Source organism: Azolla caroliniana, unplaced genomic scaffold, assembly GCF_043228905.1.
Source record: "Azolla caroliniana isolate FFs.n. ecotype wild unplaced genomic scaffold, voAzoCaro1.0.p SCAF_3, whole genome shotgun sequence".
Classification (NCBI taxonomy): Eukaryota; Viridiplantae; Streptophyta; class Polypodiopsida; order Salviniales; family Salviniaceae; genus Azolla; species Azolla caroliniana.
This window is the reverse complement of record NW_028230438.1, coordinates 5,991,917-6,019,245: the sequence shown is the minus strand read 5'-3', so window position 1 is coordinate 6,019,245 and position 27,329 is coordinate 5,991,917. Positions and strand designations below refer to the sequence as shown.

Here is a 27,329-nt window from a genome sequence, read left to right as displayed (position 1 = left end):
TCGGTTCGGTTTCGTTTTATATAAATGGTTCGGTGTCGATTCAATTCGGTTTCTTTGCCTTGAAACCGAACTGAACCGTGCCCATTGCTAATCTAAACCCACATGTGGTAATGCTTTAGTTGAATGCACATAAGATTCTGACATCAAACTATCCTTAGGCAAAATCTCTCTCAACAATTCAAACAATGAAATCATGCTATTGTTCCTCCATCCATTTAGTGTGTGCAAAAATGACTACACATTTAGTGTGTTAGTGTAGTGGCACCCATATACATGTGTTGGTGAAAGTTTTGTAGTCTTCCTATCTTATGTTGGCCTTTGGTGAGGGAATTATGTAAGTAGGACACTCTACAAGGAAAGGTCAACCGGGTCATCCTAGTGTAGTGATCCCTCCAAATCCAACTATACATATGCAAATCTTAGATCTCTAATACATGTTCTTTTACTATTGCAAATAGTAGTGATATCATCTTGGTTTTGTGGATTAAGTCTATGTGTTGTCTCATTGTGTCTTTGAGTGTTGTATTACAATGGATGGTGGTGTAGGTCTTTGGATCTTAAGGGATTAGGTCAAATCTCTTTCAACCTTAAAGGATTAAGCCACACTTCGTTGCCCTGACTCCAACAAGGATTCTTTACACACCCTCAAACTTGTAATCCTAAGTGTAATAGTGTCATTTTGTCCTTAGTATTCCTCTTCTACTTGATAGTTTGTAATGTTGAACATCTTGGTAATGTAGTTGAGGTTGTGGAGCATTCAACTTTTGAGAAGATATGGATCGCAATAGGAGGTAGAAGAGATATCCGAGGTTTACATTCAAATAAGCTAGAAATAATTGGCTTATGGACTGTTGGTTTTTGGTGGTGGACGGCCGGCTTTTTCGTTCGTTGTCCGGACATAATGGTGTCCGTTACAAGACCAATCAAATCTAGGTTAAATTCGTCAAAAAGTGAAATTCATTCTAAACATGGAGTGACCAATTAAAAACAAGAAATTTCTTTATGATTTTGTTATTGGCCAAAGAAATAGGAAGAAAAAAAACTAAGCAGAAAATGTAAGAAGGGAAGATACAGACTAAAGAAGAAAAAACAGAGCACAAAGCAGAGAGCGTCCATTTGTGAACGGAGATTTGGGACCTGAAGAAAGAAGAGCGCCCACGGTCTCATTTGGAACTCATCATTCTGGTACGAAGCTTTAGAAGTAATTTGTTTGTTTATTTAATTCTCCGTCGTCCGTTTTCTCTCTGATGTTTTTGTATTTGATTTCCAATCAAAATTGCATATTTCAAGTAGTTCTTGTGTTTGAAAGAATTTGCACCGCTTTCATAGTTGTATTTATTTCAGGTTTTCTGGATTTTTTTGATAGTTGTATTTGATTCGGTTTTTCTTTTGCTTATTTTCATTCGTTGTATTTGGTTCAGAATTTTCTACTGCATCTTTTTAATAGGACGATTTTGATTCAGATATTTTGCTTCTTCTTAATAGGTGTATTTTAATTCAGATTGTTTTTTATCCTTTCAATAGTTGTATTTTAATTCAGTGCTTTAACATCATCTTAATAGACCTATTTCGATTCTGATTTTTGGCATATATTATAATTGATATATTTTCACTCATCACTAATGTTTCTATATTTTGTACCGAGCTAAGTTGCATCTAATGCACTGATGCTTTAATAACTTTCTCATAAATTAGTGGCATTCTGTATCCATTTCAATGAAACGTGTGATAATGCTTTAGATACGCTTTATGTTGTTTCAGATGCTTTATAAATGTAGATTAGGATTTGGATATGTATGATCTTATGTGGGTTTCTAAAGTTATATAAGGATTTGATGGATTTTCAGCATGTTTTATGTTGCTTTATTAAGGTAGATTGGAGCTTGATGGACTCCTATTTTAGCATAATTTATGTTAGCAGAAATGTAAGGTTTAGGTGGTTTTTTAAATGTAACTATGCTTTTAGATGGATTGGAGATGAATTTGCAACTTGGTTTAGGCATGGTTTATGTGGGTTAAGAAAAGGTAGAGCTGGTTTCAATGAACCATGTGCTTTAGTTTGCACAAGATAAATAAGGTCTTGGATAAGATATGCTTTAGGTTTGAAAATAGTAGGCTAGCCTTGGGGAAGCTATGGATTTTGAATGTAGATTTGGTTTGTGCTTTCAGTATGGGATTTTAAGGCACATGAGATTCAGTTTTGATAATGTATGACGTTATGTGGGTGGGTGTAAGGGCAGATGAGGTTTGAGTTTGAATTTCGTGGCGTGTTAGGTATGCTGTAGGTAGTTTGATTGTTTCATCAATCTCTAGAGTGTTTCTGTGTATAAGTTTGGTAACATTCTGGTTTTTATAATGAATGTTTTCGTTTGAAGTTTTGATGAAATTTTCCAGCTGTCTGGATGTGAATACTAGGAAATGATGTGAGAATCGGATTAATGTTGGGGTATAACTGTATAAATCCTTGAATTCAGATTGTTTCAATTAGTATTGCATCATAATGGTATGAGTTCTTGAACTCAGATTGTTTGGATTAATATTGCATTGTAATGGTATGAATGCTTGAATTCAGATTGTGGTGTTAATGGTTTATGATGGAAATCCCCAAGGATAAATATAGCCACTATGAGTATTCTATCATATTTCACAATAAACTGGCACACAATGCTCTGAAACATACATCACTAGAGAGTCTGACGATCGGAAGTATAGTTTGGATCGTACTTCAATCCTTGATCATTGCCCTTAAGTATAATATTCCCAATAATAATCCTCTGAATGTCTGACGATCCGAAGAATAGTTTGAATCGTACTTCAATCCTTGATCATTGCCCTAATGTATAATATGTTCCCAATAATGAAGATTCTAGAGAAAAAAGAATCATTACCGTGCGAACCCTCTTAGGAAGTTTTTTGTTGTTTCTGCATATAGATGCCCTATTTGTCTTGTTCACTTATGTCCTATTTATTGCTTTGCTTTTCCAGTAATTGAAAGCTTTCATTGTTGACTCAAGGACATTTACAGAGACCAGCACACACAAGGAATGGAAGAGGAACTTGATATATGTAGCCATGGTTCAAGGATGGGAAGAGAAGAAAAATTACTTCTCCGGATAGTAATAGCAGAAACCAACGATCCGTCTTCCATCTTCCCCAATTCTACTAACTACTTTGTGCCTTCTTATCTCAAACATTTGGAACTTGACAAGTTCGGACTCTCTCAATTTCTGAAGTATCGATCAAGTGACCATCCATCCCTTTCTGCTCCACAGAGACTATTTGCTCAGCGAATGCAAGATGTATTACTCAACCGTCTCGATTCTTCAAGCAAATATGACATGTATCTACATGATCTTGTGGACTGTCTTATCCAAGAATGTCATCTAAATAATGGTTTGAATGTCTACACTCGGGCCTCAAAGCTGCCCTTGCGAGTTGATGGCAGAAACTACACCCTTTTATCAAATAGGGAAGGTCGAAATGTGGATGGTATTGTGTGGATTCTTCAAGAAGGGTTTCACAAATTTGATACAAGGTACAAGAAGGGTGATGTTCAACTAGCTGCCTCTCTGATTGCTGCATGCCAAGCTAACATTGTGGAGGCAAAAGGTGAGCTTAAGTCACAGACGCTATATGGATTGAAGGTTTTAGGTGAGGAGTTCTTCTTTTGTAGGATAGATATCAAGGAAGATTATTTAAAAGAGATTCTTGCTAACAAGAAACCTTCCAATGATCTCATCGTGTATCGATATCCTAAAAGCCAAGGACTCCGGATATCGAAACTTGATGATAGAAGGCTGCTTCTCTATTTCTTCCATAAATTAAGAGAGCATATGGTCTCCATCTCCCTATCACGATGAGTGAGAAAGTGAGTACACTATGATTAAACCAAAAAGAAATTCTAGCTGTTTCCATGGTAAATTAAGAACTGACACAAAATGTAAAACATTAAAGAATTGCTTTTCATGCTGACACCATACAAATGTAATCATAGGTTAAGAAGGCTTCAGTAATATACACATGCGACCTTCTGTCTCAAATGTGAACTGGTATACCAGCATAGTTCTTCAAAAACGTGTATTCTACATTTCAGACGCCGAAATATTCTACACATATTATGTTTTAGAACTACTATTTTTCAATTTTTCACGTATTCTAAGAATTTGATGTATTTTAGGTATTTTATGTATTTAACAAGTATTTAACACTTCAAAAAAGCATGTATTCTACATTTTTAAAGTGTTGTACGCGAATTCTAAGTGTATTTAACATATTTTATCTGTAAAATGCATATTCTATTTATTTATAAGAAAATATTAATACTGGTAGAATACTTAGCATATGACATGGTTCTAAGAGCTTAAAGTATACATTTGTTCGACGTAGCCACCATGCATTGGAGTTACATAGTAACTTGAGAATAATAGTCTTTACTTGTTAGAGCTTGGAAAGTTGTGACTCTTTATCCCTTGAATAAACTTGTAAGCTAAACTAAAAGATTTAATGTTGTTTTGATTTGGAACCTTCAAGGTGTCACTGAAGCAGTTGCACATCTTGTTCTAGATCAAGCTTCTTCAAGAGAGATGCCCATATGATCTAAGATGGTGTTGTACTCGTAAAACTCTAGGATGACAACATTTGCAAGATTAATTGACCATTCCAGGTTATTGTTAATGTTTGTGTTGTAGTTTTGTCACACTGAAATATGCTCACCAATGATATGCATCTTATGCATTGAGATAATTAAGTGGTTTTGCCTTTAAGTAGGATCATATGAGATGAGTTGGAGGTGGCATCAGGGACACAAATGTTCATTGCTAGAATACATGTGCTGCGTTATTTTCTAATGCATGTAGGTAAGGGTAAAACTAGCAATCAGCAACAATTCGGTTTGAATCAAACCGAAACTGTGGAACCACGGCTTTGTACCCTCTTTAATATTCCTCTCTGCTCATTAGCTTTTGACTTTCGCCACATTAGAAAACTGAATGTCTGCTCAAAAAGCATTTTTCCATATATGCAATATGAATTGATGGAAAAACACCATGTTCTCACCAATATCGTACACAAACAGAAGATGTATTGTGATTGTTAAGTCCCACCACTTTTCAAATCAGTTATGATCTTCTGCATCTCTTTGCTTTCTCTTAATTATTGCAACCATTTGCTGCCTTTCTAATTGGCACTGTCAGAAATACACCAACCAGACTACGTAGCTCTATGAAGTCTCCTGCTTGTTACCTACATTGCCCATTTGTAACAGCCCACTTCTACAGTTTAAACTCTCCTTTATATGTTTCCCTGAATAATAGTGAAGCCCCACCTTCTCCATATGCATGTTTCTCCAAGCCTTAATCACCTTTATATTCTTTCATCAAAGTTTTCCTGGTCAAAACCACAGCAAATTTAGGCATGCAAACCTGGACTCTTTGTCTGTCTTAGATGGGCATATCAGTTACTTTCTACTCCACCATGTGGTTACAAGACGTGGATGATTCTCTGAGCCTCAAATCAGCTCCAGAATCCTTCAGATTTTAATGTTCTCTTGTTACAAGTCATAGATATGACATGTGCTAATCCCCCCTTGTTAAGATGTATATATAACAACTCCAACCATGAAACATATAATTAGACCTTGCCAATCCTGAGAAAGCTCTTCAGGACCAACAATTTTTAGAGACTGTGTAGTTGATGGTAACACACACAATACATATAAGAGAATGAATTCAGCCTTGTAACACATACACACTCATTTATAATCCTATGCTTGCAAGGTGTACAAGGTAACATAAGAGAAAACTGTTTTTGGATGTTTGTCAATTAATATTACTGTACTGTATAAATCTGTTTTATGCATACATATCAAGACTTGGAAGTACTCTTCTTCTTAGGTCTCTGATCAATGAGAGACATTCGCCTGTTGGCATAATCAAATACAAGGGTAAAATGTGTAAGCATTTCAGCACAGAGAATACCTGCGCAATACCCTGACATGCCCATCTTCTGGGCACTCTTGTTTGGAACAAGGCCAACAACATCACAGAACAAGTGACCACCAATCTCAAACTTCCCCACATTTCCATAATCGGCCTGCATAAGGTTGGCCATCATCTTCATTCACAATTCCAAACACATGAAGGAAACAAAAGCAATAAATGCTGAAAAACAAAGACATGGTGGTTCAATATACAGATATGGTACAACCTGTATCTATGGTAGAGTTACTAGGATGGGCTTCATGGATCTATATTATGTGAACGAACCACCATGTGTGGTGGCCTAGGTGGGTGTAAGCACAGTGCTACTTTCTCAATATCCCTACATTCTATAATCAACCTACACAAGGTCATCTATCATCTACTTTCACAATTCCAAACACATCGACGTAACAAAATGATAAAACATTACAAAATAAAGATACACACACACACACACACACACTACTTATATGACACGTTCTGTATTACATTAGAGTTACTCAGATGAATTTTATGAATCTATGCCATGTGAGCACAGGGCACTAGAGCTAATAGTCCAACAATAGCTCAAGAGTCTACAAAAAGTATGAGTTACTCTATATATCTGATGAGGAGCATTTCTACATGGGTCACTCTCCAGCTAGGTAATAGGTGGGAAAATCTAGAATTACTTTTCCGATGATCATACACTAAATCTATTGCCTGAGATACCATCATTTCTTGGCCACGGAACACCATTTCCTATGACCTTACAATATGTCTTACCTGAGATACCATCATACGTCGCCCACGGAATACCGTCGGTGTATCTACTTCAGGATCATCAAACCCTTGCACAACATTGCTTGGAAACATCAAGCTAGCCCCTGCTGCCCCCGAGTCCACCATGAGCATCACCTCTTTTCCATTCACCTTTGCTAGAACATGTGGGACATTGTCGAATAGGAACATTCTCTGCACATGTAAATAATTGAATATCACGAGATGCTTCAACCTTCAAAAATATCAATGAATGAAACTTGGACAAAACCTGCCATTTTAGCTTCTTCGCCACTGCCATTGATTTATATTCCATGGGATCATATATTGAAAATGTGCGATGTTTTGGAGACATCTCGATGACACAGCCATAGAACAAATCAAAACCACATAATCCATCCACATCCTTCAATAGTTTGTCAATGTTAATCTGTCATAAATTTTCAAACATTGAGAATAACTAGATATGTTGTTTCCAGATGCATTATGGATGTTGAAGGGTTCAACAATTTAAATTTACCTCCATAAACACTGGGTTTGTTATTTTGAGGGGTCCAAGCTGAAAGCTTTTTCCTCGAAAAAATTGGGTCTTCATCTACAATTGTCAGAAACCAGAAGAAGTCAGCTCAGAAACAGATCTCAAATCGCAATTAATCATATGGTTAACTTCATGAATTCACATACCACACCACCACCAGAAATACTAGTTGCATATACTTCCCCAAAACCATGCATGCCTAGTTGCATTGCCTGCCATTTCAATGTATATAGATGAAAGAAGAAGCATCACAAATTTCACCGTGAATATTTCACACCTTAGTTTGCAGTAAGTAATTTTCCATATACTAGATATATCACAATATATTGCATTATTACTTTCACCAAGACTATAATTTTTTATTAGGTTTTGCAAGCGGTTCTGAATTTCGCAAATACTGAATGAAGGCTTACCTTTTTCCTATTGATCGCAAGACAACCTGTCCCAGTATCAATAATGAAACACCTGTGTTCAAATAGGAACTATGTAACCAGCAGTGAAATTTTTGCAAGTGACAAACTGCATACCAACTCAAATATTTATACATGTTTTGCTTACCCAGCCTCTTTACCATCAACTATAGGACGGACCATGTAATGACCACTTTTTGTATATCGCATCTGAATGAAAGTAGTGATGTCTCAAATAGCAGAAAAAATTACTCTCATTTTAAACACTAAACAAGGTTACAAAACTTCAGATAAAGAAGACAATATCGTATTCCAAAGATCTTTAACGAAAAACACGACCATGGTATGCAAATACATAAAAGAATTGCTATTATCATTAGTGATGGTGAACGCTTTTGTGCATAGTGCATATCACATAGTTGCTTATAAAACATGTATAATGCGGGTAAAGATCACTACTTGCCTGGACAGAAGCTGAATGGCTAGAATCAATCTGAAACTGAGGGTGGTGATTGTGATGACGTGAAACAAACATAGTTGAAGGATAGATGTAATCAATCTTCTTATCATCTAATGTCTCAGTTGAGGAATAAAGTTGAACTTTCATAATCTTAAAATTCTCTTGTCCAACTGCAGAAGAAGCTCGTGAGCTGAAAATCGGAAGTCGATATTGCCTATCTGGCTGTGAATACCATAGCGATATTGTTAAAGATTTGGTTTCAATGCATTAAAAATTATGTAATACAACAATAATTTTTAGCATAGAAAATACTGACCAAGACACATTGCCAGTTAGATAACTTCCATCGATCTCTAAAAGAGAACTTTTGAAACGAAACCCGTAGTGGTAAGCATGTAGCCTTATCAATGATAACATAGGCAACTACCTGAATGAAAATTATACAAATACACTATCAGCAATTTTCATAAAACTTGTATAGGCTCAATATACCTGTAAAGGGACAGAAGGGGGAGAAAGGGAAAAGAAACATGCCTCTTTTTTCTTCAATTTGACTGAGAACAAGAGTTCTTTATCAGAAGCATGAAGCACAAGTCCAGAACCAGAACTTTCTTGTTGAATGTCTACATACTTTTGGGCTTCTTCAGTTGCCCAAAACCCAGTCCTAATCCATGTGGATAGCACATACACCTAAAAAATCAGATACATCTGCCTTAGGTAAGGCATGACTTCCATGATGATGATGATATTGATTTTCTTTTTATTATCACTACTATTAATATTAAAGGTAAAACTCCAGAGTGCCACCGTGTTTTTCTTTATTTCCCTAAATTCACCAATGTTCTCATTATTTGCCCAAATGCCCCTGCTCCACTCCAATGGGTGAAAAGGCAGATGAATTGACCAATGTAATCATTCAAATAGCACATATAATTGCTCACGTAGCGCTTAGCCAGAAGCATTTGGGAAAATTAACGGAAAACTAGAGTGTGCAGCACTTCAAAGTTTTTACGCTTAATATTATAGTTGTCATCAAGCATGCATTAGTTTTTGGATGGTGCTGACCTCACCCTCATCAAGCTCTAGTCTTGAGACACGACCTGCAGCATCAGCATACCATGTAAGCGTGCCGTCATGGCCCCATTCATGAGTAAATTCTTCATTTTTAAACTGCTCGAAAAATCCACCATCCATTCCCCACTTTAGAGTCCATTCACTCTCAATTCCCCATGTCACTGCCTTGCCTGAATGAGCATGCCAAGAAGCATCAGAGTTAGCCATGAATTTTCATCTGATTCAGGAATACCTAGACCTTGTTTTCTATAGGATTCATGTATACATGTTAGGGCATGAGAAGATACCCAGGAAAAGGCTATGAAACATCAGGTATACTGTTGACAGCATTTTGGTTTCAGGATTCTGGAGTACAATAAATCCTGAATAGTCGTGATGCATTTTCTTTTACATTGAAAACCTTAAACCACTAGTCTTTTGTATAAGGATGCACAAGTAACCCGAACCCTATTTCCTATAGGTCAAAATGGAAAGGCTCAACTCTAATTTCTATAGGATTCATGGATACACATCAGAGCATGAGAAGATAGTCAGGAAAAAAAAGGTATGAAGAATCGCATTTACTGTTGATAGCATTCTGGTTTTAGCATTATGTAGGATTCAAGAACCCCTAAACTTTGTTTTATAAAAGTTCAAGAATGCCTAAACTATGTGTACTTATATTCAATCAGATTCATGAACATCCCTGTTGCATGTTTTTACACAACAAAATAAAACCTCAACCCATGGTCTTTGCTGTGAAAGATGTGCAAATAAGACAAAACATGTTTCCTATAAGAACACAGGAATCCCTTGTTTTCCATAGTGTTCATGAATACAAATGAGAACATGAATCAAGAAAAAGCATCAGAGTTAGTGTTCATAGGATTCATGAATACAGAAAATACTTAACAAAATTGTTTTTATAATATTCAAGAGTACCCTAAAACTTAATTTCTACCAGATTGAAAAACGACATAAACGTTTTTCTGTAGGATTCATAAATACAGAAAACTCTAAGACATCATTGGCACCATAGTATGAACCATACATACCATACGTGCATTCTCATTCGAGAATGTTTCAATCATTCAAGTAATGGTAAACACCCCCAAAGTATGGTAAATACCATACTTTTGTATTCATTATTCATTATAAGGTAAAAAAATTTGAAGGTAAAACCTGTAAAAAAAAAAGATTAAGAATGTTTTGATAACATACGCATTCATTTGCATTCGTATGAAAAAGAATGTTTGCCAATGCATTCAAGTATATTACATACTATAATTGGAAAAATAAGCGATCAAGTTATGAAGATACTAGAACCCTTTTTCTTTTCTGTATCACAGTCATAATATACCCATGAGAACTTCAGGAAAACCAAAATTATAAGCAATTTTAATGTTGAGAATGTTTTCACCAAAACAAACTAAATCCTTTTCCGTTTCCTATAAAAGCCATGAATAATACTTATAAGGGCATGAGAGAAAAACCACGGTAAAAAGGAAAATAACTTAATGGAGGAAACATACCTGAAAGCATCAACTTCTGATTAGGCAAGCAATCATCGAGACCAATGGCAGTGTTGATGAGCTGAAGATTCTCTACTAATTCCATATTTTGAATCCAGTTAGTGCCAGAGTCTTCCTGCGGAGGATCCCTACATACCTGCCCTCTGAAGTGTTCTTTAGACTCAAAAACATTGCCATGGCTGATAATAAGAAATATTTAAATCAAATTTTAAAAATTAAGAAGAAATTAGAAAGGAGTTGCCCTGTATTCAAATGAAAATGTCGTAGCAGCAAATTGAAAGGAAAATATCAACACAAAAACAATTTAAGAATAAAAAGGGAGAAATAATAAAGATCTTTGACATAATCAAATAATGTGAAAGGTCTAATGATAGTCCTCATAAAAAAAGAATAATATGGCAAAACATTTTCCCTCTGGTGCTTCTTGTCAGACTCAAAGAAACACGGCCATGACAAAATGATGTAGAAATAACCAGAACATTTGTTAATGACAATACGTACCTATATTTACATGAAAAATTATTATGTCTTCATATTATCCCAAGAGAGAAAAAAGAAGTTAATAAATAAATAAAGATTAATAAATAAAACAAAAACAGAATGAAAATGATCAATTTTAAATGGATTTATTTAGCCAAACACGGGAAAAAAGGATATCGTTTTAGGTCTAGTAATTGATCCTAAAAGCAAATGTAAGCCTGATTATGTCTAACCCCGATAATTCAGATAAATAGGTTTACAATAAATCAATACAGAAAGAAAATAGAACTCGCCTTCTTGAAGAAGCAGATATGGAAGAGGAAGAAGAAGAAACAGGAGGAGAATTCACGTGAAGTTTTGACGCATTAGTACCCTGGTGTGTGCACAGGTATTGGGACCTGAGTAGAGCTGGACGACACAGAGGTCTCCATCGATGCAGAGAAACAGAGACGAAGAGGAGATGATGGAAGGAGGAGGAAGAAGAAGCCATGAAATCATAACAGAGACGAGTCCAGAGTTTAGCCATGGCCTGACGATAGGCTTCCCCTGTGCAGTTCAAACAGCCATATATCCCCTCTATATCCTACCCTGAATATTTTACTAAGTATACCACCATATACCCCTGAGTTTTCTGTTATCTTTTAATACCCCTTCTTAAACCCGAGTTTTTTATTATTACCACGGATACCCCTGCCTATTTTCTGCTATCTCTTGATGCCCCTGCTTAACATACCATAGATATACATATTCATCGATCACTTGACACAAAGCACAAAGAGAGGTGAGGATGGTACATATTTACTAAGGATTTACATGGACGTGTGTTCAATTGGCCTCCGTCGGAGAATAGTGGCTTACAATGCATCAAAGTCAATGTTTGGAAATAGACTAACTCATCAAACTTCATTGTCCAAGAAAATTCAGAGAGAGGATTACCAAAATCTCTCATTGGCCGTGGAAATTCATATTTTTGAAGGCTGAAAATGATTATAGATGGCTTACCCACAGAGAATCTAATTACGTCTTCAAGCTCATCCAATGGACCTCACCACAAATATATAAGGAAAATCAATTGTCATACTAATTTTACAACCTTCTTCAACACTTGCCTACAGAGAAGTGATTTTGTATTCTTTTCCTAAAGGTTAGCTTAGTGCCTATTTTGATTAAATATAACCAAAGTTTTGTTGCCAACGAAAATTACACAAGTAGGAATCAATTCACAAAAAACCTAATACTGTTGAAACAACCCAAAGAGACTGTTTAGTCACTTGTCTATAAAAAAAGAAGATTTTACTGAAATCATAGAGAAAACATTTCAAAGTTAGTTACCCTACAGAGTTTTTTTTAAAACTCGAATGCAAACACAATCTTCATCAATTGCATTGTTAAGGTGTTAGTAATCAGTGTTACACTTCTATCAGATCAGAAGGCATGATGATGGCTAACAACGTCGATAACAATAATATCAAGATTGTGTTGAAATTACTCTAAACTTCCCAAACTCGTTACTAGTAATACAAAAAACACTGCATTTGAATCTGCCCGTAATCAAATAAATAAATCTCAGGTGATCTTGTTAGAAATGCTTTCCAGCAATCTAGTGTGCATAAATTTACCTGGAATCTTAGCCCTTGGGCTTTCTCATACCTAACAAAAACTTAAGACACTAGCTTTTTTACTATATTGCTGCAAAATATCCATATATCACTCATGATTTCATCCTATTATTTTGAAAGGAGTCCAATCAAATCCAATTTGACAAACCTCATAAGCTTTATACAGCAGACAGTAGATAATTGCACCAATTTAAGTTAACTTGATTCATTGCACTACTGCAAAATCATTTCACTTCTCAATTTTAATCATAGCTAAGTCGTTGGAACTCTAATTAACACAATGGGTTGCAAAGTCCATATACTGAAATCTAAGGTCTAATAAATCTTTAATCCAATCTGTAATGTTTAACATGTACATAGCCACATCTACTTGTCAGAAAAGTGACATAAATCTCATATTACCACTATATTTTGGATGGCACTAGTTGATCATACCCTCTCTTGGTAATGCTAGCAATCATCCAAAATCGGCATTGTTGCTACATTCAGTGAAAAAGTCAAAATACTTCGTATCTCTGGGGATGTCGCATAAAATGTGACAAGTGAAACAGGGATCTTTGTCCCAGAACTGAAAGCACTACACCTCAATACACCAAGTGAACATCATGAAGCATAAATAAACCTTTTACAACGCGACATAGAATTCGTTTCTTTTTTATGTTTCCACATGAGCACGTTTCCGAGGAGGTTTGGATAAAGTTGTTTCCGAATGCATTTTTTGTGTTGCTTCATCCTTAGGAGGTGGGGCTGGTGGGGGTAGAGATGAGCTTGAATCCTCGCCACTTCCAACCACCACAACTTCAGGGCTCCCTAAAGCGGTAGATGGTATTTCTTCCACCAGGCCATCTACATCCGATCCTTGTTTCGGACTTGCATCCGAATTCGGACCCCCATTTGTATTGTTAACAATATCAGCCCCAGCCCCAGTCATTCCATCATCACCTTCCTGATGAATACCTGGGCCATCTTCAAGTACTCCACCAGTACTATTTGTAACCTGGTTTAAGAGTAACATCACATCATGCCGTGGGATCGTTTCACAAATATATATGTATATATAAAATGCAACATTTAGAAAAATGGATATGAATATAAAAAACAAATAAGGAATCAGGGAAAAAAATATCTTTTTTACGCCTCCCCTAGAGTCTAACTGTGGACTTTTATCAGCATGTGTGGGTGTATCTCTGACTATCCAGAACGAAAATAATAAAAGAAGTCAAAAAGTAAGGATGTATAGTGTGAGAATATAACATGAGATGGAATTGAGGTCATTGATGGGTAGTTGCTCTTAAGTCTAGAGGATAATATGCATTGCTATATGTAGAGAGAATGGAAGATGTTACAGCTGAGAAGAATGAAGAAATGTTATCAGAGGGAAAGGAGACTGTTTGCTTTGATCATCTCGGTGGTGATCATGTAACTTCTTGTGTAACATTTTGGCATAGTATAATACTTCACCAAAAGAAAAGATAATCTCTAATTGATTCTCTAAACCTTCTATTTATGAAATTAGGGAATCATTCAGTTGATTGCATGTAACTTGTTGTGTGTCCTTTTAGCATGTCTAGTACTAATACTCTTCACAAAAAGAATAGATAAAATCTCTATTTGATTCACTGATTTTGATTCATGAAATTAGGAATTGTTTTTCTCACCACCCATATCATAAAGGAAAAGCACCAAGACTACACCTAACCTGTTTCATATTTGCTACCCTAAAGGAAAAACACCAAGACTGCCCCTAACTTGTCTGATATTTACTAAATACTATTAAGATTTCATAAATTACAATAATACTCCAATGTAGTGATAGATTTAGTATTGCAGAGGACTATATTATTAATTTTGGTAAACACCAAAAGTCAGAAAGTTTGATAACTACCTAACAAGTCCAAGCCAAGGGAAGCATTCAAACATTTTTAATATCTGAGAATAAGAAGCATTTTATTTAAGTTTTCCCTATAAAAACATGGTGTAATTATGTGGAAAACACTTACCATATGTACATCCTCTGCTTGAGAGCCGGTCGCCTTACTATCCTCTTCTTTCTTGGCCACTCTGTGTTTTGGCCTATCAGGGGTTTTGCCATGTAGCTTGACACGTACATCATGAGGAAGCAACTCTGGAGGAACAACGCCTTCAATACCCCGCTCAGTAAACTGGCCAAGAAATTTGGTAGGAGATTAGTTATCTCTAGGTTCATGACTATGTACACCCACAACTGGCACAATCTGTTCAACAGTATACAGAAGCTACACCTTTGGACCTCAGTCAATGATATAAAAACTTTTTGTCAATCCTATGGTGACCAGAGAAATATGAAGGGTCAGTCCTATGTTGACCATGTTTATTAAGAGCTTTGATCAGTCCTCTGTTGACTAGAATAATATAAGCAGAGTTGAACATTGTGATATAAGAAGTCTTTGTCAAAGCTATGCTAACATGCTATGTTGACCAATAGTAATATAATCATTTTGGTCAATGCTATGGTGAACAGAGTAATATAAGACATTTGGACGATGCTTTGTTGACTACAGTATATAAAAGCCTAATATAAGAACTCTTGCCAATACTATTTTTACAAGAAAAACCTTAATATCATATTACAAGAAGCTGATACCAAGTCTCAAAGAGAAGATGCCTTCTGTCCATGTTGCATCATATGAAACAGAAAGAAGTTAGAGAAGTACCCTAGAGAATCCTTCAAGGTCCTGCCTTGCAGAAAATCGTAACCCTTTCCAGCAGTAAACCTGTATTCATGGATTCCATATAATTTTATAATTTTATATGTGATGTCTGTAGCAGCTTCTCATCATCTGAATGTTAATTTTAAAACCACATTGCATATAACACCCACGTTGATAGAGCAATTATTATGATAGAAAAAAATCAGTTATCTGTATACTCAAAAAGTTAATAGTACCCGATTATTTTTGTGATGATATTCTGGCTCGATTGCTGCCGAAACATCCATCTAGAAAATCCAAAAAATGAAGCCAAAAAAATGGAGGCTATAAATTAAATCAAGAAGCAGGACACAGCACTTACATCATCAGCAAGGGGTTTCCAATACTCAGTGATTGGGGGCATCCGAGCACGCTGTCCATCGGTCAAGATATTCTGCAGCACAGGACAATACAGAAAACAGCAATTTTCATACTCTAGGCTCAAGACTGCAAGCATAAAACTTCTGCTTCTAAACAAAATGTAAGCAATCATTTATTTAACTTAAAATGAAAAGAAAGTGAATCAGAAAACCCACAGGATTTTGATCTGCCCACTTCCACAACTGTGACAATTCTTTGTTTCCCAGTCTATAGTAAACCTTCCTGAGTTACAAACATTGAAAATGTATATGAGTATTCAAAATGCCACAGATACATGAGCACATATTTAAGTTTATGGCATCTGTTCATATGTGATGAGTATCTACAAGATTGGACAAACCAACCTTTTCTTAGACTGCTCATGTGTTGGCTTCTTTTCTGCCAAGAATTTTTCAAATGGAATACACCCATCTCGCTTCCACCCAACCTGGACAACATGTGATTATTATCATCTGATGACAGAAATATTATATCCACAGACAGGTGTGGTACTTAAGTCTAGAATACATGCAAATATATATCATCCATGACACAAATGTATATCAATTAGTAGGCTTGGTATTAGATTCTAAAATGGATAGCTATAATTACCAGCTAATCATATTAAGAACAAACTTCTGCAAATGATATACAAGAGAAGGGTGGAGACAATTTTATCATGAAAGGAATAAATGAGGGGACGAGTGGCGGCCTTTGTCTACAGCATCCATGCCTCCTGTTTCGTCTTTTCTCTTTCTCTCAATTATAAGATCTCTCATGTCTCCATTACACATGCATGGTAGATGTATTTAAATCCGTAACATTCATCCTTTGGAAAGTAGGATTTATCATACTTCAAGTTGTCAAGACTCTATCTATACTCCCAAGCATTGAAGTCACATACTCTCAGCTCTAAGTATCTAATAACATCCTAATATAATGGCAAGAAAGGTAGATCTCCTTCCACCACGCACAAAGATTATTAAGGTGCAGGCCATCTAGTAACAACGCATATACTCCTCTGATTAAAACACCATTGATGGAGCAAAATAGAGTAACTATACTCATTTCTGGATATTTGGCTCAGATTTTCCTAAAAAATGAACTGCAGTTACCCATACACATGTAAAAGATCATGATGATGATGACACTGATAACATTGTTAGGGATGTTGATAAGAAGAAGGTTTTATTCCTTGTTGAAACCATCGAGAGTGTTGAGAGAATGAAGAAAACTATACTAACATCAAGACATTACATCTGAAAGTATGTTGTTTCATCAAATAAATATTGATTAATTAGTACAAGTGCCTAGCTACCCTGGGCATTCCTAAGGCACCTGATTAAAGGTATACATTACATACTTGTAAGAAAAACAAAATGAAGATATTCTCTTTCAATCAAAATATAAAACAGACAGCTTAGAAAGAGACAGATTATTAAATATGGATTTTTCATTCTACTAAATTCCAACTTTGGCAAAGTGAATGAACCATGAACAAAAACTAAGAATTATCAATCATTGGACATGTTTGAGCGGCTACCCCAAACAAAAGGTATAAATGGGAATTGTGTCAAGAAAACAAGGGAAAGGAAATCTACCCAATTTTGCTCTCTCTCAAGTAAATGTTCAATATTAGCAAGAAACTCTTTCCCCTTTGGAGGGGTAATCTCCAATAGCTTTTTGACACGCTCCTCTAGAGTTATCACTTCCTCTCTCTGCAAAACAAGGGAGAGTATTAGTTACAATAAATTCTAAAATTTTCTTATGGGAAAAGAAAATTTTGATGCAAACTTACAAGTGATTCCCAGAGCCCTTCTTTATCAGTTTTAGCTGGAGTCTGAAGGGGATGTATTCAAAAATATGTAGTAAAGTGTCAGCAAAACTATCTTTGTACGTAAAGTATTTTCCACTGCATAAAAGGCTAGCTTAACTTCTTCAACTCTACCACATTTTTTTCAGAACCTTCAAGTAATCAAAGACGATGAGGCACTGGACAAGTATGTGTCGCCGGAAGCCTGGATCTTTCAGCTGTTTAAACAAAATTATCAAATTCATGTTCATAGAGAAAAGACAACTTTGCATTACTTTGAGTAGTTAACCCATTAAACTCAATGGTCATGGGGTAAACCTCCAAGCTCATCAGCTTGCTACTTGTCAAGTACTTGATTTTAAATGCCGTATTGTCACCTTCATCAGAGTAACCAATACTTTCATCATCGTCACCACCTAGGGGTTGAGCCTCAAAAGTGCTAAGAACAGTCTGTACGCAAATCATTTTCAGAGCATCTTACTTCCTCTCTCATTCATATCTATAATATCAACGACAAACATTTGTCATAGCTCATAAATTTCACTGAAGTGCATATAAAGACCTTTAGACTACGAGCTCACATTTATCTACTCGTGTGGCACCTCAAATAATATAATTAAAAGAATTATAAACCACCACATGCACAGCAGTATTTTGTATTTCGTTGACCTTATGAACATCAAATATGAAAACATTGCGGTGAGGTTCAAAAACATTACTGTTAGACTTGAAGAAAATGTTTGCCATTTTGTTCCATATTGGAATAGAACTGTAGGATTGCAAAAGTACTCCTGCAAGCCAATGTGATAAGTTAAATCTTATGAACATGATATTTGCAATACAAACTTATAGTTCCATCTAGAAATAATAGAAGGTAGCAGAAACCTACAGGTATTGCAGACGAATACCTTCATTTGGCATCAAAGTCAACATGCACGTGGACAGATGGTTACTAACGTTTCTCTTGAAAAATATATGAGAGGGGAAAGAAAGCTATATTAATGTCTAAACAGAGGGACAAGCATCCTAAAATACAAAGCATGATAAATGACTAAATGCTAATATGTAAAAACTGGAAGTGTACCAATGCAATACACATAATCATGGACCATGACGAGGATTTATATAACTAACGTCCATCCAGCAGGCATAGGCAAAAGGATACTAATTTTAATATCCCCAATATGCTGTGAAGTGTAAGCTGCATGACAACTACAAACTGCCCGATATGAACCAAACACTTCCACGTGGGCAACTAGCTGATCTTGAGATCTTCAAACCCTAGCTCTCTCTCTCTCTCTCCCTCATGTAATCAAGGAGTGGAATCTGAAGAACACTATGTTTGTCATTGTAATGTCTTTTATGAAATCAGAGGGAGATACCATTGCCTCTTTAAACAAGGTTTTGGCCCACTACGCAAGGTAATGGAATATGAAGACCAACGATGCCTAGGACTTTTCTTGCTAGAGCTCAAGAAACATCGGGAAAAGTTGTTGAAGAATACAGCCACACAAGCTTATCCACAAAGAACAATCACAACTTTCTTTAGCCCCATCACTCCTACTAATGCTACAAGTCAATCACAGGATACACAAATGGGCTGCAGACCAGGACTTAACAAAGGGGTTACAATTGATCGGGCAATGGCAATTTGCCGTGCACGTAGGCCCCGGCCCATGACCTCGACACCCTTGTCATCAACAGATAAAAGCCATTATCTCCCGCCATCATAGGTGCTTCCCTTGCTTCGGAGACATTTACATTTTGGATCCACCTATGCTAGAGATCTTTCGAAGACAAAAGCTACAATATACCTAACTTGAGAATCTCACATGTGCCAAAAAACAGATTCCCTCATTTCTTTTCTTTTCATGTTATTTACTTTTATATTTACTATGTAATATTTATTTTATTTTGATTTGTTCTCAAAGAAGAGACAACACTTAAGATGTAATCTCTTATTTGGTCTTATAGGCCATTTTGGCCTCTTAAAGGAGAAAACTAATTTCAGCATGGAAAATCTAGCCCCCTCTTCCCTCTTTGAGAACTCATTAGATGCATCAACACAACATATTGCATTCATTAGAATGAGCAGCTGGGTACCTGTAAACTCCAAAACGTTTTATAAAAGTTGAAATCCAAGGGAAGTCCTGCCAACGCCAATAAACATATATGAGTAGGAGAAACAATGAAAACTAAGATATGAAATAGAATCCAAACAATTAAGAAATGTACGTGACCTACCATCTCCAGGTGGCTCCCTTTCATATTTTGTCTCATTTGATGTGTTGAATATCCCCTTTATATTTACAGCTGTACAGGTAAATCCATATTTTATCAATACAAATGCATACACAAACCTTCCGAATGGGAAGCTCAACCATTTTCATTGCTTTTTCTATCTTACCTGACCGTTCCGAGAGGGGGAAAACATGGGCTAGGAACATCAAAATACGGCCACAAAAGACAACATCATTTGCCTGGAATTTCACAACAACATCTCCAGTCATTTTTATTTTTATTTTGTTTAACTTGGAAATATCTAGGAAAGAACGTGTTGAATCATGTATTCTCAAGCCCTAATTTTCCATGGACTTCTCAAAGTTTCATCTTCAAAGAAGATATCTGAAGACACATATAATTCTGTTTGAAAGTAGATCACACCTTTGATAGCCGGCGGAGAAGTTGATTACATGTCCTTAGCATCACTAATTTGCCCCTTCCGAAAAGCTCAGTCTACAATAGAACAATCAAAAATGAACCAAAATATATGCACAAATTGCTAGAAAGATCAGTCTAAAAGTACAACGGTTGAGAAATGAGCCAGATACATGCATGCGACATACTTTACATCCAGGCAACTATTTGAGAATAACAGGCATTAGAGAGACTATCAAAAAAATGACACTTGCCTTTCCTAGGGTTTCCTGTTTACTTTCAATGTATCCAAACACTTCCTTGCAATCCTTGATAGTGGAGACTTCAGTAAGGTCCTCTAATAATTGAAAGACCATGCCCCCTTCAACATGTCCTCTCTCACAAAGGAACAAAACGATATCTAAATAGAGTAAAATTGAACAAAGAAACAAGTGTCATTCCATATCTTCTTTTGGAGAGAATTTAGGGAAGAATGTGGAAACATTTGTAGCAAAATGAATAAGAAAGGATACCAAGAAGCCTTGTGATAAGTCCAGTGTTCTCATCTTCCTCATCAATTGAACTACCATACTGCATAACAGGCTGTTGAGCTTCGACTGCAGCACCCTACAATTATAATCACAATGTATTTGGTTTGGATTCTTGCAAATCATTCCAATATATTTGAGGTATCATTCTTGCGAGATGTTACATTACGACACTAAAAATTGGTTACAAAAAACAAGACATTTAACTTGATTTCTAAAAACTCATTCTTACATACATTTAAGGTAGTCGTTATTCTTATGATGTTAAAATGTATAGACATCTATAACCAAAAACAATACGCTTGACTTTTGTATTCGTTCCAATAATTCAATGTATTCTTTTCTCGAAATGATACGCATTATTACATAAAAATTTGCAACAAAATAAAACAATGGTATTGTTCTTATAAAATAGTTCCAGATAATTTGAGGTTCTTATAACAAAAGAGACATTTCATCTTATCATCAATGTGATGCATATTGAAAAGGAAGAAAATGTGACTAATAGAAATAAGAATAAAAATCATCCATACTATTTTATGAAAAAATGTACAGCAAAATATTGCAACCACAAAAAAGCACCATGATTTTGAACTACATACATGTTTTTTAAAACTAAGAGGCATTGTGGTTTCAAACATCATACATTTCCAAAATAAAACATATCGGTGTTTCAAGCTCAAACTATATACATTTCAAAAACAAAAACACTTTATGGATTCAAACTACATATATTCCAAAACGAGAAAGCATTGCGGTTTCAAAATACATACATTTCCAAAACATAATGCATTTGTAGCTGTAACTGATTATTTGTAATCGGAATTGTTGGTTAGTTTGTTTTACCTACAAGAGAAAGGAATGCTGATGTGCAGCGAAATACATACCACGAGATCTTGCAGCAGGGTTCGAAGACCATTTTCCAAAAGCTGATTCTCATCTTGGACAAGAATAGTTTGTTTCTATTAAAAACAGGACTATACGTATGTAAGCCTAGAAAAGTAAATAATAATAGCAATAAAAAAAATTACCAAAATGAGATCATAAATAAATAGAAATTTTGATAAAAGAGACCTGAGGTTTCATGGCATCTTGCATAGTGGAGAGGGCAATGGTCTCGGGAGGAACCGGCCTGGATATGGCAGCTCTAAAAACATCCTAAAAAAAGTAAAAAATTAAAACATTAGAGAAAGACAGAGAGACGGGGGCGGGGGCGGGGGCGGGGGCGGGGAGTAGAGAGAGAGAGAGCTTTTACATACCATAACACGATCCCGCTCAGCATGGCAAGAGACTATCAGTGGGGTCCGCTCACGCGGGGGTTGGCTCAGATGGATTCTGAGAGGCTGGGGCTGAGGCTGGGGCTGAGGCTGGGGAGGAGGAGGAGCTTCTGCCATGGCCAACAGCAAATTCAGACACAAAAACGACTGCAGAAGAATAGTAAGAAGAAGAAATGGAACTGTAAGGGAATAGATGAGACATAGAGAGGTCTTTTGGGCAAATTACAAAATTGGCCCTCCTACCAACACCCTTCCATCTCTTGAAACCTTTGGGCTCTAAAACTTTCATTAGAATTTAGGAGAGATATGGAACCAAATGTTCCTTTCGTACTCGAAACCCCAAGAGTCAAGGCAAACGCCCAGGGGCCGCCACGGCTCCCTTTGATCTCACGGGTGCCTTCTACGCAATCGTCTACTTGCTCAGATGCAATCGCATTGTTGATTCCTTCTCTTTTTTGTCTCTCTGTCGATGGCCGATCTAGAGCTACTCTGAGTGGAAAGGGGGCGAGTGGAGCATGGAACACTCCCCCTATCATAATGCCACTCTCTTTCCCCATGTACCTTTGAACTGCAATCACATTTCAAACGAAAGAAACACGAATTTGACAAATGTTGAAGGTCGAGGGGCATGTACACCTGGACAATTTTTTGCGGCCTTCAATGACTTCGCATCGAGAGACTCTCCTATAGCACCAGAATACCATCTTCCTCTTCAAGGTTAGTCTCTCCACGAATAAATCCTCCAAGTTCAAGAAGAAGAAAACAAATCACCTCTTCACCCAACATCACATAATAGAAAAACCCCCCATAAAAAATTCTCGTAGGCACCCTCTCATCGTAGATTGGATATATATTTTTGTCATCACCTTTTGGTAGCTACTTTACCCATTAAGTATGCTAAAATCATCATGTTGTCCAATTCGTCCACCCATTCCTAAGAAAACTATCCTTTCCTTTGTTTGGCCTTTTTTATCAAGTGCAAAACTAGTTTCCCTTCACCTTCCCAATTATGCATGTGGCACACAATGACATCCATCCCCCATCAAACTTGCACATCCTCTTATGTGTGCCAAAGCGTGGCATGGGCAATGTGTAGCTCAGTTAACATTCAATGTTTTTGTCGCTTCATCATTTTGGCACTCATGATGTTGCAATGAGCATGACAAACTTTGTTTCCCAAGCTCAATTGAGTGATATGTAGCCTATTGTCCTTGGCCTTTATCACTACATAAAGTGATGGTCATCTCTTGAGAATTTTCATTTGGAGTTGTGTGGGTTGCTAATACACCTAGAATAAACCAACATCTAGACCCATTCCTCCATCTTCCTCAATTATAAATTATGTCGCTTATCATATTGCTCCTTATTCTTTTGTTAAGCTTCACATAAACATCTAGTTGCCAAGTCCACATCTTCAAGTCTTCTCATAAGTTGTTTAATCCTCAAAGCAATAAATTCTTCTATACTCACCTTATAAGCCCATGGTATCGTATCCCATGAAATGATTAGTTTCTTAATGTGCATCATTGACTTTCGTCGAGCTATAAGTTATGTTGACGAACTTATTATTGTGCCATGAGTGGTTTTTTCCACCCACAAGGCATAGATGTGAGGATCTTAATTAACATTCAACAAAAATAAAAAAGAAAGGGTGTTGATCTTCCATATTACCCCTTAGCGAAGGTGAAAGACTCATTTGGGTCATCCATCAATGTCCCCATACCACTGAGTATACACATGGATTGTACATTGGGTTTGAAGGAGGCACACATGTATGAAGCTAGAGCTTTGCCACACTATCAGAGTCTCTATCCAATGTCATAAAGATAGCCCACTTCATGAAGGTGGTTAGCCTTGTTATATAGGTTCAAACTCTACGCCCTTGTCTATTTCACACTTGGTTGTTTTTTTTACAAGTGGTCAAGTGATGAACCATTATTGAGTTATCTCTCACTATAGGATTGAGATAACGCAACCCTCACCCTTCATTCATTATGAATTAGCCCACACCTAACTTTGAGTTTAGAGAACGAGAATTATAGTCTGGCTTGTAATATACTCCCCTATTTAAAGATTGCACTCTTTCAATGAAAAGGAAGTTGGTTTGAGGGCATTTGTCATCTAGCTTCCAGGTAGCATCTTCAATAGAATCATCCATCCATTTAATTAAAATTGTTGAGTATGCTTTGAACATAGGCGATTAGTTTTAGAATCGAGAATTCTTTCTAGCCTATGAGGTTTAGATCCCAAATCCTCAAAAGTAACCAAAGTTTCAATGGAAACTGAATTATCGTTAGAACCCAAGAGAGAAGACTAACATGAAAGATATGATGGACTTTGATGCAAGTTAGAAAGTCAAGGTGGTAGGTAGTTGAACCAATATGCTTAAGATTTGTGAAAGGTGCACAATAGCGCGGAGCTAATTTAACACACTTATCTATATACAATGTCGTAGAGTCGTGAGGCAAATATAAACACACTTTCTGTCTAGGGAAAAATACATTGAGTTGTTGATGCTAGCCAAATTAAAAGCAAGTTTTGTCTTGGGCCATTTTTATATTGGACTAAGTTATATGCAACACATCGTGGATTTTCCTTAGAAAGTTTTGTGTACTTTGTAGTTTCACGACGAATGTTGACATCAATCAAGGAACATGACTGGAAGCCATACATCATCCAATTGGTGCTATTATAAGCAAACTCCAAAATAGGAATATATCACTCCCATTTAATAGTCTTTTTAGTGACATATGCTCATATCCTCAATTATTTGATTAACTCATTCTGTTTTTCCATCAATTTGAGGGTGCCAATGAAACTCATGTTCAAAGTAATTTCTAGTTTCTCAAATATTTGTATCCAAAAATCAATAGTAAACTTAGTATCTCTATCACTTACTATATTCATTGGTAACCAATAGAATCTGAATAACCATTACTATGAGCTTCATTGGAATGAATCTAAGCTATTTTGTTGAATGAGTACCTACATTGTAAGTTTTTAATCTAAAATGTGATGGGTTTTGCATCTTGATACAAGACTTCCCCAATTACATAATCATTTGCATCAATTTCAATCTCAAAAGGTTTAGATGGATGTGGCAAAAGGAGTGAAGGAGCCTAGCACCCATGTTTTTTGAGTGTTCTAAATGACTCATCTTGATAGTCATTCCAAGGGATTGTTTTTGTACATTTGCGCATTTGGCATTTTATAAGGTTCATAAATGACATCATCAATTGGTAGTAATTGTGAATAGGTTTTCCCAAAAAAACCACAAAACCTAACTCTCAAACGATATGAATAAGCCAAATTTGGACTTTCTCAATTCAATACGGATCAATTTGCACACCTTGTCCAAGTATTAAATTTCCAAGATAAGTAGTGAGCTTGAAAAACTCACATTTTGATATCTTGAATAAAAATGTTTGGAGGACAAAATAGACACATTTACCATATTCATCCAAGGTACAACTATAAATAAGAATATCATCCAAGAATGCAACGATAAAGTGGTTCCACCTAGTGTCCTATGCTAGTCAAAAGCCAAACAAAGTAGAACAAAACTACTCGATGACTGAGTAAGAAGCGCTCGACATGATCTACTTGATTAACAAGTTTAGACACTACTTGTTGGGGAATAAGATCACATTTCACATAGACCATTCGACTTTGTTGTACTTTGTAAGTAAAGCATAACTAACAAGCAAGCTAGCAAGGTGGATGTTGATCGTGCATGAGTTCGAGTTTACAATAATCCATATACTAGGAATTTGGCATGCAACAAACTATCTCTCAAGAACATACGACTTCTTGGATGGTGACGTTGTAACGCTGTCGTGAAGAAAACCGGCCATAGGCGGAATCAGAGAGAAAGCGCGTAAACCGGCCCCTACACGGATGGACGCGTGACTGGATACTTTGTACGTGAAACGGTGGATGTGACTACTAAGCCACACACATTTATTAGAGGGGATTGTGTGTATCCCAAAGGGGGACAGGGAATAAAAGGCGAGAGGAGAAAGAAAAGGATATCGCGCGCGAGGGAGAGAAAAAGAGGTTGCTGTAGAAGAGAAGCGAGCTCTCTCTCTACTCCTGGAGCCGTCGTTCTCTGTGGGTCCATCGCCGCCTGTGGGAGTGCGCTGCCTCTGATTCGTGGACAACCCGTGTGCTTCCAGCAGAGTCGCTCCCTTTTCCCTTTGTTTCTTGGAGTTGGGTGACTGTCGTCGGTGTGCGTGAGTAGGGTCCCCGTGTCGGGTCCGTCACCGCCACGTCGGTTGTAACTGTTAGGGATTGTAATCTCTTGCCATTATAATTAAGTGTTACGATTCTATCTCTTTCCTTCTCGCTTTTCGTGTCGGTGAATCTCTCTCTGTCTCTCTGTCTCTCTCTCTCTCGCTCCTCGGTCCAAGACCCCCTGTGGTCCCGCCCCTTTCCACACGTACGCGCGTAATAACGCGACATCTTTGGTGAACCCAACGTGAAAGGGCGGCAAAGGAGTCGAAAGATGAGGGGATCGGAACTAGCAAAGGCAATGGCGGTGGCCGTCGACCGGCTGGTGAGCGCTCGTGAGGGAACGGGTACCCTCGACAGAGCCATTGAATCAATCGTCGGCTCTATAGGCCGTTTCGGAGGGAAAGACGCCACAAGTTATTTGGAGGCTTACCGGGCCGAAATGATCATGAGGAATATCCCGGTGGACAGGCGGCTGTCCGGATTCCCTCGGGTGGTGACGCCGGGCATCCATGCGGAGGTGCTCGAGGTGCTGGCCGGATGCCAGACTTGGGAGGAGTTCGAGCTGCAGCTCCTCGAGAAGTACGGGTTTGACGACTCGCTTCGGCTGTCTAGGCGGGACTTCATGGCGTGGGTGGAAAGCCCCAGAAAAGGGAGGAACAAGTCGATGCTCCTCCAGGAGTTCGAAAAACGGTTCGCGCGGCTGTCGACGCTGGACTGGACGGTGCTCGAAACAAGTCGAGTACTACTGTTTGTCAAGTCGGTGGATTCGCTCGACAGGGAAAAGGTGGGGCCCCTATTGGAAACGGACGAAGGGCTCACGACGGACTGGGCCGTGGTAAAACGGGTCTGCAGCCGTTTCGACAAACGACGCGATTGGAGCGACGGAAGCACGTCGGGGTCGGG

The 27,329-nt window shown here is 37.1% G+C and overlaps 3 protein-coding genes across 7 annotated transcripts; 1 reads left to right on the top strand and 2 right to left on the bottom strand.

The window, feature by feature from the left end:
* The first annotated feature begins 1,032 nt into the window (after positions 1-1,032).
* On the top strand, positions 1,033-4,094 carry LOC147866024 (uncharacterized). Of its 3 annotated transcripts, none has more exons than XM_087316383.1 (2): positions 1,033-1,185; positions 2,986-4,094. In XM_087316383.1, the coding sequence occupies exon 2, from the start codon at positions 3,045-3,047 to the stop codon at positions 3,858-3,860; it is 816 nt and encodes a 271-aa protein (XP_087172509.1). In that variant the 5' UTR covers positions 1,033-1,185; positions 2,986-3,044; the 3' UTR covers positions 3,861-4,094. The 3 variants fall into 3 exon arrangements, with proteins under 3 accessions (XP_087172509.1, XP_087172508.1, XP_087172510.1); XM_087316382.1 differs by lacking the exon at positions 1,033-1,185 and adding an exon at positions 2,688-2,749; XM_087316384.1 differs by lacking the exon at positions 1,033-1,185 and adding an exon at positions 2,822-2,838.
* A 1,695-nt stretch (positions 4,095-5,789) lies between these two features.
* On the bottom strand, positions 5,790-11,808 carry LOC147866023 (uncharacterized). Of its 3 annotated transcripts, none has more exons than XM_087316385.1 (13): positions 11,504-11,808; positions 10,731-10,909; positions 9,211-9,389; positions 8,676-8,835; positions 8,462-8,568; positions 8,149-8,367; positions 7,834-7,895; positions 7,689-7,740; positions 7,422-7,487; positions 7,258-7,332; positions 7,009-7,167; positions 6,744-6,932; positions 5,790-6,090 (listed from the first exon to the last, which is right to left on the bottom strand). In XM_087316385.1, exons 1-13 carry the CDS (start codon positions 11,734-11,736, stop codon positions 5,863-5,865), a joined length of 1,908 nt encoding a protein of 635 aa, XP_087172511.1. In that variant the 5' UTR covers positions 11,737-11,808; the 3' UTR covers positions 5,790-5,862. The 3 variants fall into 3 exon arrangements, with proteins under 3 accessions (XP_087172511.1, XP_087172512.1, XP_087172513.1); XM_087316386.1 differs by having other exon boundaries at positions 10,731-10,873; positions 11,504-11,807; XM_087316387.1 differs by having other exon boundaries at positions 10,731-10,866; positions 11,504-11,643.
* A 1,322-nt stretch (positions 11,809-13,130) lies between these two features.
* THO1 (nuclear matrix protein-like protein) lies at positions 13,131-22,348 on the bottom strand. The gene is made up of 21 exons (XM_087316381.1): positions 22,176-22,348; positions 21,991-22,074; positions 21,804-21,878; positions 20,902-20,995; positions 20,638-20,789; positions 20,396-20,461; positions 20,139-20,211; positions 19,976-20,044; positions 19,835-19,881; positions 18,451-18,522; positions 18,050-18,181; positions 17,884-17,949; positions 17,717-17,758; positions 17,520-17,636; positions 16,284-16,366; positions 16,095-16,161; positions 15,881-15,952; positions 15,756-15,806; positions 15,523-15,582; positions 14,830-14,991; positions 13,131-13,826 (listed from the first exon to the last, which is right to left on the bottom strand). Exons 1-21 carry the CDS (start codon positions 22,308-22,310, stop codon positions 13,485-13,487), a joined length of 2,061 nt encoding a protein of 686 aa, XP_087172507.1. The 5' UTR covers positions 22,311-22,348; the 3' UTR covers positions 13,131-13,484.
* Positions 22,349-27,329: the final 4,981 nt, after the last annotated feature.